Source organism: Lindgomyces ingoldianus, assembly GCF_010093535.1.
Source record: "Lindgomyces ingoldianus strain ATCC 200398 unplaced genomic scaffold BDR25scaffold_2, whole genome shotgun sequence".
Taxonomy (NCBI): Eukaryota; Fungi; Ascomycota; class Dothideomycetes; order Pleosporales; family Lindgomycetaceae; genus Lindgomyces; species Lindgomyces ingoldianus.
The window spans coordinates 589,022-602,675 of NW_022985163.1; the positions used below are offsets into that span (position 1 = coordinate 589,022).

A 13,654-nucleotide genomic window follows, 5' to 3' on the forward strand; every position below is an offset into this window, starting at 1 on the left:
AAGTGAAGAAAGACGAGCATATATTATCATATCATAGGAAAGAGTGGAACGGAAACGCAAGTGGAATCCATATCAGAGCTAGAGCCCGTCTATCACTATGTGATGCTGCTCACACCCGCTATCCATCCACTGTTAGAAGTATGAGTACGCCTGCACTTTCTTGTGTACAGACAGTCTGTGCGGATTTACGCATGCATACCCAGTTACTGAGAAACTGGTTTTGGTGAAATTCAGATACCGATGGTATTATAGATAGAGCTTTGGTCTACCACAGCACTAGCTCGGGTTTTTCTTCCTGGAAAAGATAATGTGGTTTCTTGGTGGAGGCGTTGGAGAGCGCTTGTGCTGGTGCTTTGGGTGGTTGTGTGCTTATGTGAGTCATGTGCTAGACCAGCACCATTTGACTATTACCATTGTGTCAAGAGATGTAATATCTATTGCACACGCACTCGAACTCATCTTACAAGGTGTCCCTCCAGGGATAGAATGTCTCCCTCAGCTAATGGACAATTCAAGAGGGAGGCAAAGGAGTAAGCTCAACATCCCTCCCCCCGCCTCCAACCTTGTGCGAACAAGCAACATCTACTTAGCATTAGCCCCCCAAGCCTTCACTAAAAACTACCATGGCAAATCAACTTACAATCATTTTCATCCTCTTCGCTGTCCTCCTCATCCTTAACCCTACTCTGCACTACGCGGTAAATCGTATCCACGAGCTGCCCCACTCCCAGCATAAGCGGGACAAGTTGGCTAGGAGAACGCAATGTGTACACGTCCGTGACGTGATTCCATTTCAACGTCATCTCGCAGCCCGCAATAGAGATTGGCCAGACGACGACCATCAGCCAGACCAAGTAATCGGAGCCTTCTTGGGATTCATCAGGAATGCGCCAGAAGAAGATTGCTAGAACAAGGCGTTAGCTATTACACCCACCTACACGCTTCCAAGATTCCCTACCACTTTGGAATGACCGGAGAGTATCTAGATGGCAAGAGAAGAATAATACATACTAACTAGCGCCGCATAACCCGCATGAATCGCCGAAAACGTAAATATGACCTTGGAGAAGGTGCGAAACCAGTGATACACGCTGACCTTTGCAAAAACGAACACATAGTCATCTCTGCACCCTGTCTTTGGCAACCAATCCAATCCACGATACCAAAACCAAGTTAAAAAGAATACTATGCCGCTAATCAACAGAATCCAGATCTTGGTGGCCAGCGGATGCAGTCGCGCCATTGAGGGAGCGAGACCGCCGCTGAGCTGTGGCATGAGTAGCCAAATCATGATTTGCACTTCCGGCGCGTAGATTTCTTTGCGGTTGACCATGCGCGCGAGAAGGCTGAAGGAAGCAAGGACGAAGACGAAGGCGGAGTTGCGGAGGAGGGCTGCAGACCGCATTTTTAGTCCGCGGGTTATCAGGATGGAGATGAATTGAATATATAGGCCGAGGCGGAGACCGAGGCCGTAGAGGTCATTGTTTCCTTGGATGGGGCATTCTGTAGTGCGCATTGTTGGATTGTAAAATATCTAGAGAATTGTATGCAAGAAGCGACAGGAAGAAGTGAACAGGAGGGGAAGAAAGTGTCACGCTATAAAGATTGAGAGTTGCTACGCAAGAAATACTAGAGCAAAGCTGAAGAGCGGCATCCATTCGTTGGGGTCGCGGCATTATGTTACATTCATATATATTCCATCGCGCTCCTCTGACGAGGCTGTGGCCAGAACAACGAATCCCCATCAGCTGAAGGCATGGGGATTGAAGTTGTGACACAGACAGGCCACGCCCCATACAGTGGCGTACGGTGGCGTTCTCGGTTCGGCAATTTTCAGCGACATCCCTAGTGGGGTCCATGAAAACAGGAGCGAGGCTCAGCTCAGCCCTGAGAAATCATAGCAGTGAAAATAACATTTACCAATGCTAGATCCATAAAAGCTCTGTCGAACCACTGCGAGGTTGGCGTTAATATTTCGCGACAATATTTCCCGGATTTTCAGACATCTCACACTTCGTCGAAAACTTCGATTCGACCCGTCTGATCCAAGAGCATGGCAGCAGTCTCCCAGATCTGCGCTTTCCCAGGCAACCAAGATCTCTACGGCGCCGGGATCCGCATCGGCTTATACCTGCAGTGGATAGCCACTCTCCTCGTCACAATCTTCGATCAGAAAGAAGAGCAAACTCTTCGTGTTGTCAACCTTCTCGTCCAGTCTGCAATTTTCCTCGGGCTCTGCATTATCCCCTCACCCCAGATTCACCCCATCGAGCCCGTGATCACGCTCTGGTTACTAGTAGGAGCACTTTCGAGCCTTACTGGAGATGGACTCAGTTACTTCGCCCATTTTTCAGGCGCCTTCCGTGTTGCGTTTTACACAGCACTTTCGACGTACTCGTGCTGGTTCTGGTTCGTCGGAATTGAAAGCATGTTGCAGCCAGAATGCAAAGTCGTTGCTTTCTTTGGCGGCACTGCAATCGATGGCCGTTTCCGAACATTCAGTAAAGTCGTCTCCGTCGGAAGCCTCGCAGTGTGTGTCTGTTGCTTCGGTTTCGTCTTTTGGGCAATGTTGCAGCGATGCAAGAACACAAAAGGAATACATGAGAGGATTGGATCCCCGGCACCACGAGTAGAGTTATCTCTGTTGTTTCTATCGTTGGGTCTCATTGTCGTTTCAATCGTCGCTATCGAGTACCTTATCAAAGCGAATAGTATTTCTGGAACGAATGAGGTTGAGTCAGTGGGGCAGTTGATACCACTACTTGTTGGCGCACTCGGATGTGGGATGATTTGCTGGAGGATACTCAAGAAATTCCTTTTTCGGAGGAAGAGATGCTGGTTCTTGTTTGGATATCACCTTTGACAGTGATTAGGAGTTTCGGATGCTAACACAAGCCGGTTGTTGGCTGGCAGGCAACTAGAACTGGAGGTCACGACGATTAAGCAAGCGAAGCAGGCAATGTAATGAGAAATACCCTGGGCGGAGATCCGCGCATGAACTTGTTCCTCGACTAGCAGAATTATAAAACCACTGTGTTGGTATCCATGAAATTTTCCGACACACTCCGCCTGAGTGGGACGTTCGTCTGAGAACCCTTGAACGATGACTCACTAGTCTTAGCCTCCACCAGAGCATTGTTGTGGCAGACGAGCAATCGGAAGACGTACCAGTTTTCCATCTCGGCAAAAACATGCCTAAATGACAGATGGGGCGGGGAACTGTGGGGAAAGGTGAACAGCGAATAATCTCTTCAGGTTGATGAGATGGGAACATAGACTATTTAGCGAGGAGCTAATAGCAATGCTACGTGAAGAATGAGAGAGAGAGGTAGAAATAGATAAAGCATGAATGAATAGAAAAATAGGGAAAGTCATGTTTTATACTTCATTAATCCGTACTCATACCAAGAGCATGTCCTCATCCACCTCCCACCCTTCCCAAGTCGGCCTGTCGAATCCATTAGGTCTTGAACTACGTAGGAAACCATTCCACGTCCCTTCGATATCAATGACAGGCTTCACTGTTCGGACGTTCGCATTGAATCCCCGGCTGAAGCATTCCTGCAGATGGCGCTCCTCAAATAGCTCCGGATGTACTCGCCTCATTGTTTTCAACGCCCTCTTTCCTACTTCATCTACAGAATCATGATGTGCCAATTGAAAGAACTCGGCATCATGCTGCTCTCTTAATTGAGCCATCGTCACCTTGTCGTAGACCCCAAGCTCGAGCAGGAAAATGTCGTACTGACACAGTGACGTGGCTCCAAAGTAACTACCCCCCTCTTTTGCTCTCCTGTACAATCCTACCAGTGCAGCAATTGTCCCCATGCAGCCAGTGCCATAGTCGCTCATTGGGAACGGTGGTACGACAGGCTCATTCAGTCCCATAGAAAGGCCTTGATACCATGCAACACCAGTCACACAATCAGCAATCTGCTGCCAGCCTGGTCGCGATGACCAGGGGCCAACGTGTCCAAAGCAGTTTTCGGCAACGTACACGATGCCACGTTGGCGATGCTTAGTAAGTTGGAGGATCTGCCGGGGGCCGTATCCGAGGCGGATAAGGGAACCAGGGCGGTAGCCGTCTAAAACTACATCCGCCGACTGTAATAATTCCTCGAAAGTCTTTCGATGCTCGGGATTGCGTAGATTGAGATTGGTGGTGTGCTTCCCTAGATTACCATCGACTTGGAAGAATGGCACGTCGGATAACTCAGGGGATGTGACCTTGATGACTTCGGCGCCATACTCAGCAAGGCCACGTCCAATGGCTGGCCCAGCAATGATGCGGCACAGTTCGAGGACACGAACTCCCGATAGAATTTGCGGTTTAGGTGCGCGAGAGGGTGCCCGCGGGAAAGGAACAGGTGGCGACCCTGTCTCAAGTGTTTCAAGCTTCCACGGAGGCTGCCGAAGAAGCTCTTGACCGTGTTGGGTAGCCCGGAACTCATCCCATTTCAGACATGTCACGCCAGCCTGCTTGATGGTGGCGTTCATCTCCTCGAGCTGATCGGCTGTGAACTGCTTGACATGATCTTCTATTACCCTGATGCATTCATGGTAATCGGTTAGGTCTGGTCGATGCCCCTCGAGACCAATCATGTTCAGAGCTTTCGTAGCCTCGAGGGAGCCATGCAGGTGGAAAAATTCGCCGGGATTCTTCGTCTCGTAGAGATTGGCGGACAATCTTCGGTAGAGAATAGACTGCGCTTTGAGCAGGTCCGTGTCTGAGGGGGATTAGAACAGCAGGAGTCCCAGCCTGGCTATACTTGCCTTTTAGCAGTGTCTTTACTTTAGGGTGAGCTTTGTCCATGCCCCCAACAGTGGCGAGATATGTTGAAAAGAGGAATGCAGAGGCTCTTTCGAGGTCGACAGTGATATTCCTCTCTTTCCCCCCGACTGACAAGTCTGCGATTGCGGCAGCAACCCCTGCTTCCACCGCTTTGAGAGCAGAGATTGCCTCAGTCTGCTTGAGAGGACTAGGAAAATAGGGGCTTCCGGTGTTGGCTGTCTGGAAGTCCACGTTTGCTATGTGTGGTAGACATTCTTCAGGGAGTTGCCCGTTTGATCGGGCGAGCAGATGCTTCAATGCTGCTTGGGTGCCTTCCAGTAGTGGGGAGATGTGTGGTGTAGCTCCATTGGTGTAACCGTTCTCAACTCCCAGAAAAGGTGTCATCTTCGTGAGTTACAACTAGACCCGGCAAAAGAGGAGACTTGGGGAGAGAAAGCAAGAGATGAAAGGGCAGGAGGACTATAAGAAAATAGAGGGACGGCGGAGGCATTTGGCACTGGAAGCCCATTGCGGACCGCCGTCTAGTGTTCGTTAGCCCCATCCTTCTCGTCGGCGCCCTGTGGTCAAGCCTCATGTAATCGGATGCTAATCGCACTGTTGTGAACTGCGGATGCAGCCAGGCGCAAGGCTGGCGGCCCTAGATTGGGACGATTGGGGTGAATTGAAAGGCAGTGATCAGAGTCGTCTGGCTGTCGTGACTGGCGGTGGCAGAAGTGAGGGGTGCGCTTGCCGATGATGCACGCTGCAGACACCTCGGCTTGTGGCACGTGCCCTGTTTACGAGCTGCACAGTGCACACTTTGCGCTTCAGCCCTGGAGAGAGCCAACCACCACCAGGACTTCTCCATTATCAATTCACTCTGTTGTGCGATCATTCGTCGATCGCGACATCGCTCTGCACTCACGACCCCCCTTCCACATGTGTTGATGACTGCTGCCTCACTCACCCGCCTGTTCGATTGCCTCTCCCTCATCCGACGCTTGTGTCAATTTCTCGAATCACCCCTGTATCGGGGCCATCCGACAACTCGGAAGAAGAACATCCACTGCCTCCACCACAGCACTACCCGTGCCTAAATCCGTGTCACAGCAAAAAGCATCTTCGGCATGACTCGGCCCAAGGTGCCGCCAGAACAAAGGCAGCGCACCGCCCAAGCGTGCGAGAGCTGCAAGCGGCGCAAGCAGAAGGCGAGTTGACGTGCGTTTTCATATTAGTCTCATCAAAACTATGCATCTCGCCAAATATAGGAATGCGGATGTGATATCAATGGCCTTGTTCCGGGTCATGGTGCCGGATATTTCTGAACATTCAACATCGTTCAATTCAATCTGCCTGCATTCACATCTCAACTCCGTGTTGGCTTCTTGCCTGATTGGCATTCGATTCCCTACCCCTGAGATTTCCTAATCCGCATGTCTCAACAACCCTTGGTGGATGTTGGGTGCGACGTTACCCAAACCGCCCATGTTGGGAATGCAGACTGACGGATTCGAAGTGCAACGGTCTTTGTCCGTGCAACACGTGTGAAAAGGTAGCATTCATCATAAGCAACGCCACTCTATCGTCATCGCTTACTCTGTGTAGCGAAAGTTCACCTGCATCTATGCCGAGCGAGATGCGCATTCGCCGTCTGATGACAGACCGGCAAAGAAGCGAGCGCTCAACGACGGTGACCATGATAATCAAGGGGGAACTGACCTTTCGGCGTCAAACACCCCTACAAATGGTCTGCCGGCGCATTCACCCCTCCCGCGCCGGTCCCAAGGACCTTCGTTGGCCCATCAGCACTCCAACTTCTCTGCACCTGAGTCCAGATCGAATCCTTTGAGCGTCAAACATGAGGAGAACTCGTTCCAACCCCCGGATGAGAGGCCGACTGTGGAGGCCGCAGCCAGATCACTGCAGCAATTTGCTACTGGTCAGCCGGCAGAAGAACAGCAAACACTAATGTCACGTGAGACAACTGTGCAGAGTGGACAGGATGAAGAAGCCGTTGTCTACACACAGAGCAGGATGCTGCAAGACCCTACCGGCAGATTGCGTAGGTTTTCTATTTCCATATTGCTTCAATCTCTGTTCGCCTTCTCCATCACATCCAATATCTTCTCCATTCGCGTAAAAATGCGTAATGTGGGCGATATGCATGTAGCTGCACGTCATACATCGCTTATGCGGGTCGTAGTGGTTATTTGCAATAGCGCCGTTTACGTTTATTTTACCGGATTAGGCGCATTTTCTTGCATTGCAATGGTGTGTCGAAGTTGAGGCTCACACCAGCTTTCAAGAGGGCATCAAGTTGTAATTGCAGCAGCCACTAGCAAACTAAGATCTCAACTTCTCGCGATGGAGGGTGCTAAAGCCTCACGCTGTAGCCTTGTTACAACGGTTGCCAAGAGAAAAGATAATGGTATTGCCTGGCTTATTGCTTTGTCGCGTTGCCTTTATCCTTCACGGTGCCAGCTGTACCTCTCATCACTCTTCCCGTCTGCTTCGACTTTGAGCTATGTATTTAGCTAACTATATCTAGTATATGTTGGTGACTCCGCGACGCTCTCGTTCCTGCAATTGCTCCGGATGATGGTAGAGAATGTCGCTGGCACATCACCATTTACCAACGACCCTCGCCGTCACAAGATTGTCGAAGGCCAATTCTCGCTTCCAGCCGGTGCTCGGCACACGCATCTCCTCCCCGATAAGAGAACCGCCCGAGTCCTTGTCGACGCGTTCTTCATCAACACCCATGGATTTCTCCAAGTCTTTGACCGCCAGAAGTTCCTGGAAGACCTTGAAAGATGCTATTCTGACCCTCTTTCTACGGAGCCTTCGTGGCTTTGCCTGTTGAATTTGGTGTTCGCAATCGGGCTCACAATGGCCACACCTCTTTCTGGAAGCGACGAAGCACTTGTTATAGAGAAATTGAGGAGCGAGCACCTAGACAGAGCCGAGGTCTTCTACCTGAACGCAAAGAGTTTAAATGATCCTCTTACAGGATTTGAAGAGGAGGACTTCTGGTCTATTCAAGCGCTGCTCCTCATGTCTGTATACATGCTTGCCAAGTCAAAGCGCAATACCGCATTCGCCCTATTAGGCATGGCAGCCCGATCTGCCCACGCTCTTGGTCTCCATAGGGAAGAAACAATGGTGATATTTAGCCAAGAGGAGCAATTGCAGCGCAAGAACTTATGGCGCTCGATATTTGTTGTCGATCGCCTCTTATCCTGTTCGCTGGGCCGTCCGACAGCAATCTCAGAAGACGATTGTTCTGGCGACACACTTCGGCCTGCTGACCCGCCTCTAGAGGCTCCGTTCAATGCCAATTTCCCCCCAAAGGCAACTTTCAATGAGACCGGAGATTGCGCACTGGAAGCTGCAGTCAGGAGTTGTTCTGTCATTGGCTTGATCCTCAGAAAGGTCTACCAACAGCGCAAGATCAGCACTAGGCTCGCGCAAGAAATTGCTGATATCTGCAAGACATGGCCTCGCGCTTTACCTTCGATCCTCCACTGGCGCCAGGCTGCTAATGCCAGTCCTAGTCAAGGAGTTGCTATTCTGCATGTAAACCTCTTCTACTGTCATTCCATCATTTTGCTCACAAGGCCCTTCTTCCTCTACATCTTAAATCTCGAAACTCAACGACAAGCCAACCAAGCGACAACTGGACATAAAGGGCAAAGGCCATTCTCCCGTATGGAGAAGTTTAGTGAAGCGTGTGTCATCGCATCCACCCACACCATCCTTCTGGCTCAAAATGCCTTTGATGCTGGATATCTTTCACGCCGTAATCCTGCCGTCATCTACTTTCTCTTCGCTGCCGCGCTTGTCATTCTGTCGAATGAGTTTGCGGCCCTGTATCGAGTCGACGCATCAGATACTTGCATTCTCAATTCCATCAATATCATGAGCTATTGCGCTGAAAGTGATCAGCAAGCGAGCCGTCTGGTGTATATCTTGACTGCTTTCCGCGACGTCGTTGCCGCACAGCGATTGAGACGGAAACAAAATCAGCCAGAGGTCATCAATCTTCCAAGTATATCATCCCAGCTTTACGGCGTCCCAATCTCAAATCAACACCAGACTCCAAACAGCATGGGATCGGACCAGCTAAACGCAACACCTCGCCTTCACCAAGTCCCAGTCCACATTTACCCTGGGATGCAAACAACTCCATTACCGAACGATATGGGCCATAATTACCAATCCGAGTCTCAGCCAACGCCGTCCGTTTCCATCTCCCACCTCTCGCCTGTCCATAATCCCCCGGCGACAACAACCCCCTCCGAACAATTCACCCTGAATCCTCTTTCGAAACCTCCGCCACTCTCAAACGTCCTCGACCTCTCTGCGCTCGATGCGGCTAGGGCGCCGAGTATGTACTCTGAAGAAGGCAGTGGACCAGACGAACATATTGATTTTGACGCGCTGTGGGCTTGGCCGAGTAATACCCCAGCGCTGGGCACTCCCCGAGTACAAGGAGAAGCAGATATGAATAATGGAGTCTTTGATAGAGTCCAGGGCGTGAGTGATAGTTCAGTGCCGCTTTTTGGAGTTGTGAGAAATGAGGGTATGGAATAACTATCGCTGGAACGATCTACGAAATGGCGCATTGAACGGAAATTAATAGGTCTCAGAAGTGTCTGCTGGATAGCGTTCTGTGTATGAATAATGGTGTCTTCCTTTGTATATACAGATACACTGGGTCTATAATACTTTCACAAGACCTTGTTCAAACATAACCCCACATACGGAATATCTCGCTAAGTTTTGATATACCTTCTGGCCCGACGTGACTCTATACTGCTGCGATTCGATGGTAAGGCACTTGCCATTCGATGCGCATCATGCTGATGTCAGTCTGGGGAATCAAAGTTACCCCAGGCGGATAAACCTCCTTATTCGGCGCGGACTGTGGCTAAATGGACTAGTGTGGTGTGGGACGGTGATGTATTAATAAGTATATCTCCTTGAGATCCACAGAACTTCAGCATTTGAACCAGCGAAGTACTTAGTGTTGGTCTTTAGGTAGGCATCTTCGATTTAATGGCGAGTTCTGTTATAGTCGTACTTCCTCCTTTCATTCTTCCCTCATCGACGCTTTACCCTCTTATGACTGTTCTTGTTCTCTCCTTCAAATCACATTATGGAAATACCCAATTTCCATCTCCAGAGCGCACCGCGCCATCACCCCGCATCTGTGCCGGGATCTATCAAAGCTTCATTCTCTAAGATATTGTGAGATTTGTGGAAAATCTCGAGTCGACCATGCATCCATAATTCCGGAATTTTACCGACCCCCCTCTGGCCAAGGCTGGGCAAACAACGATCGCGGTCGTTGGTAACCAGAATTCCATTCACCTGGATCGGTTCAGTTCTCACTGTAAGATGTACCGGAATCTTGATTGGAAGGAGGCCTTGGGGTGCGATGGAGAGCGTGTATATACTTATACGTACAGCTTCATGCCCCCAGATACCTGAGATGTACTGCACCTAGCACTTCCATCCACCTTTGACCGGGAGTTTCTCTCCTTCTTCCATCCATTTATTCGATCATGGGTCCGGAAGCCACATCTCCAGAATTCCTAATCCAGAATCTCATCAAAGATGACACGACACACTGGTTCCTCAAACCCAACCTCCGTCGCCTGTACTTCTGTCTCGTCCCGTTCTGCCTCTTCATCGAATCAACCTCGGGTTTCGACTCGTCTATGATGAACGGTATGCAAGCGCTCAGCTACTGGAAAGAGTACTTCAGCCATCCAAAAGGCGGGCAACTTGGTCTTCTAGTCGCTTGCTACAACCTCGGCGCGCTTACTAGTATCCCTTTTATTTCGATTGTGTCGGACCATGTTGGGCGTAGATGGAGTATTGTGTTTGGGAGTGTGGTGATGCTTATTGGGAGTATTATGCAGGGGCTGAGCGTAAACTGTAAGCTCCGTACTTTATACTACAGTAACTCCGTTTTGGAGGTGTATGTATGCATCCGTGCTGAAATATGACAGTGGCGATGTTCGTCTTCTCCCGCATTTTTCTCGGCCACGGTATTGTTTACGCCATCGTCGGCGGTGCTGCTCTTCTTGGAGAGCTTGGGCATCCTAAGGAAAGAGCGTTCCTTGGATCTTTGTTCAATGCTTTTTATGGGATCGGGGCAACTATCGGCGCTGGGATAGTCGTTCGCACGCTCTTGATAAAAAATGATTGGAGTTGGAGACTGCCTAGTTTACTGCAGGCCTTACCGTCGGTTATTCAAATTGCCTTTGCATTTACGGTACCGGAGAGTCCACGTTGGTTGATCTCGAAAGATCGGTCCGAGGAGGCGCTTGAAATATTGATCAAATATCATGCTGAAGGCGATGCATCTGCCGAGTAAGTTTAGGCCCCGTTTCTCCCAACCACCATGTATCATACACATCTAACTCCAACTAGACTTCCCCACGTTGAATTCGCCGAAATCCAAAACGCGCTAAAACTCGAAAACGAATCCCGCCGCCGCGGCTGGGCCGAACTCTTCCAAACCTCGGGGATGCGTCGTCGCTCCCTAATCGCTGCCATGCTAGGTCTCTTCGTACAATTCTCCGGAAACAATCTCATCTCGCAATACCTCGTCCCTATCCTCGAAAAAATCGGCATCCGCGACTCGCATACCCAAGTCCGCTACAATGTTGGTACTCAAGCCTGGGGCTTCGTCATCGGTATCATCATGGCCAACATCTCCCCAAGGTTCCCACGACGTAGGATGTATCTGCTATGTGCGTGCAGTTTGGTGGTTGTATATACCGTGTGGACGATTTGCCAGGCTAGGAATCGGATTACGGGGAGTAAGGAGAGTGGGTATGCAGTGTTGGTTATGATTTTTTTGTATAGTCCGGCATATTGTTTGGGGTATAATGCGCTGACGTATGTTTATCTTGTTGAGCTATTTCCGTACTATGTTAGGACGAAGGGGTTGAGTTGGTTCCAGCTATTCGGCCGGACAGCTGTCATGTTTGGTAAGCTATCCGGGAAGTTCACATGCTAGGTCCGTCCGGACCATACAACAGGGGAGAAACTAGAGAGCGAAGCTGACAGTGAACAGGAAGTTTTGTTAATCCAATTGGACTTCAAAACGCGGATTGGAAGTACCTACTGGTGTACGTTTGTTGGTTAGTTCTTGAGGTTGCCTTTATTTACTTCATGTTTCCTGAGACCTACGGCAGAACCCTGGAGGAATTGACGTTCTGTGAGTGGATTAGAACCGAGATGTGCGAACTGAGAAAAACTGACTTGTTTGCAGTGTTTGAAGGTCAGGAGAAGCAGACAGAGCTTCTTCAGCAGGCTCACAAGGTCTTAAATGACTCGGTGACTGGGAGGCATGGAGCTCTATATAAGAAGGCGTAGATGGGTCCGGAATGGAAGTAAGCTGGAATCTTAGGCGGATCTTGGTGGGTAAGAAAACGTGCGAGGTTGCATTTAAAGTCGAGCTCGATCGTTGGAGAGATCAGGCCCCTAATGACTTTTCTGATTAAATATATAGCTTGCTGGATCGAAGGGCAGAAGTTGTGCACATGGCGGTTCCCTCTTCAGGACTCCCTCTTAAGAACCCCCTCTTTCAACTTCATTGAAATAGAACTTTTGAATCAGTAGCTTCGCTCACGTCTCCCAGGGAAATTCTGTCTATAATATTAGGGAGACAACCTAAGATGGAATGACGGGAAGGTCTTCAGAAATGCCAAAGACCCTAAGAGTATCGGCCTTACAACGACTCACCTACAGACACTCCCTTTACATTGCAACGACCAATCTTCAATGACTTATATCCAATCATAATCCATACCATTCATTTTATCGATCATCCCATCACACCATCCTTCCTTCTCTCTCTCCCCTCTTTACACCAATCCCTCAATCTCCCCCACAGCACCCTATTACTCGAGATATCCTGTAACTCACGCTAAACTACTGCCTTTGACACCACTCTCATCTCCATATACCCCACGATCTCCAACTCCCCTAGCGCCCCATTTACATGTCCCAAAAACGATTTGCGTTCCGGAATCCCAGGCTGACAACCCACTACCCCAACTCACAGAAAAAAAAACCACAGGAATAGAATTCCCCCGCCCCTCTGGGGTCCATCAGCAGCTACGGCGAAGATTTGAGGTTCTGCTGCGCGTTGGGTACAAGCAGTAAGGGGTCGGGTTGATAACGTTCGCACCAGAGAGAGGAGGTGTGGGTGATGGGGTATGCGTGGACGGCTTCTTCGAGACAAATTTCTTTACTTGTGTGGCTGGTTGTATGGGATATATTTATGATAATTTGTAAAGAAGTGTAAGGGTAAACGAGCAGGGAGGGGAAGTACGTTGCGTCAGTGCAGTTGGAGGATTGTTGGTAAGTTTGTATCCTTTAGAAATTACTTGTAAAGTGCTGTCAAGAAAAGATAAATCAGCAACATACCTCTATCCCCACTAAACCGGCCATCTAGCAATCGTCTAATCACTCACTCTAATCCCCTACTCCTGATTGTGTTCCTCTATTCCCCCAGTCCCCCAACCGTCCCGGCGCTCTCAACCATCTCTCTCACCAGTCTCAAACACTTTCCAAATTAGGGGCGAAGAGTGAGGACGAGAAGAAGGGGCTTTGAAGGGCAGAAAGGTGCGCGCAGTGCTTTCTGAGCAGACCTGGGTAGGAATGGATAAGATAGTGATGGTTCTGTTGGCGAGGCCAGGGACACGCGGCGAGTGGGAGTGGAGGGGAACTAGATCGAAAATTAGGCTAGAATGTGCTGTGAAGGAAAATAGGTTGTTTTGCAAGACGTATTCTGCAATGAGAGACGTGTGCGAAGCAACTTGGGAGCTGTATTGGCAAGCGCATGTATAGGATAAATTCTGT

At 49.7% G+C, this 13,654-nt stretch overlaps 6 protein-coding genes across 6 annotated transcripts; 4 read left to right on the forward strand and 2 right to left on the reverse strand.

Annotated features, from left to right (window-relative positions):
- Positions 1 to 228: 228 nt before the first annotated feature.
- Positions 229 to 1,652, reverse strand: BDR25DRAFT_300046 (uncharacterized protein). Its single transcript, XM_033689284.1, has 3 exons — positions 1,012 to 1,652; positions 641 to 904; positions 229 to 582 (listed from the first exon to the last, which is right to left on the reverse strand). The coding sequence occupies exons 1-3, from the start codon at positions 1,403 to 1,405 to the stop codon at positions 512 to 514; spliced, it is 729 nt and encodes a 242-aa protein (XP_033553754.1). The 5' UTR covers positions 1,406 to 1,652; the 3' UTR covers positions 229 to 511.
- Positions 1,653 to 2,053: 401 nt separating this feature from the next.
- On the forward strand, positions 2,054 to 2,876 carry BDR25DRAFT_276513 (uncharacterized protein; the record flags this gene model as incomplete). Its single annotated transcript, XM_033687555.1, has 1 exon — positions 2,054 to 2,876. One exon carries the CDS (start codon positions 2,054 to 2,056, stop codon positions 2,861 to 2,863), a length of 810 nt encoding a protein of 269 aa, XP_033553755.1. The 3' UTR covers positions 2,864 to 2,876.
- A 413-nt stretch (positions 2,877 to 3,289) lies between these two features.
- Positions 3,290 to 5,265, reverse strand: BDR25DRAFT_42153 (alpha-methylacyl-CoA racemase). The gene is made up of 2 exons (XM_033698547.1): positions 4,774 to 5,265; positions 3,290 to 4,727 (listed from the first exon to the last, which is right to left on the reverse strand). The coding sequence occupies exons 1-2, from the start codon at positions 5,174 to 5,176 to the stop codon at positions 3,400 to 3,402; spliced, it is 1,731 nt and encodes a 576-aa protein (XP_033553756.1). The 5' UTR covers positions 5,177 to 5,265; the 3' UTR covers positions 3,290 to 3,399.
- A 137-nt stretch (positions 5,266 to 5,402) lies between these two features.
- Positions 5,403 to 6,199, forward strand: BDR25DRAFT_348841 (uncharacterized protein; the record flags this gene model as incomplete). The annotated part of the gene is made up of 4 exons (XM_033694478.1): positions 5,403 to 5,505; positions 5,541 to 5,559; positions 5,603 to 5,989; positions 6,040 to 6,199. The coding sequence occupies 4 exons, from the start codon at positions 5,403 to 5,405 to the stop codon at positions 6,197 to 6,199; spliced, it is 669 nt and encodes a 222-aa protein (XP_033553757.1).
- Positions 6,200 to 6,204: 5 nt separating this feature from the next.
- BDR25DRAFT_339021 (uncharacterized protein) lies at positions 6,205 to 9,511 on the forward strand (the record flags this gene model as incomplete). The annotated part of the gene is made up of 3 exons (XM_033693339.1): positions 6,205 to 6,258; positions 6,377 to 6,833; positions 7,320 to 9,511. The coding sequence occupies 3 exons, from the start codon at positions 6,205 to 6,207 to the stop codon at positions 9,362 to 9,364; spliced, it is 2,556 nt and encodes an 851-aa protein (XP_033553758.1). The 3' UTR covers positions 9,365 to 9,511.
- Positions 9,512 to 10,338: 827 nt separating this feature from the next.
- On the forward strand, positions 10,339 to 12,163 carry BDR25DRAFT_370735 (hexose transporter-like protein; the record flags this gene model as incomplete). Its single annotated transcript, XM_033697163.1, has 5 exons — positions 10,339 to 10,714; positions 10,789 to 11,152; positions 11,213 to 11,775; positions 11,862 to 12,005; positions 12,060 to 12,163. 5 exons carry the CDS (start codon positions 10,339 to 10,341, stop codon positions 12,161 to 12,163), a joined length of 1,551 nt encoding a protein of 516 aa, XP_033553759.1.
- Between the last annotated feature and the right edge of the window lie 1,491 nt (positions 12,164 to 13,654).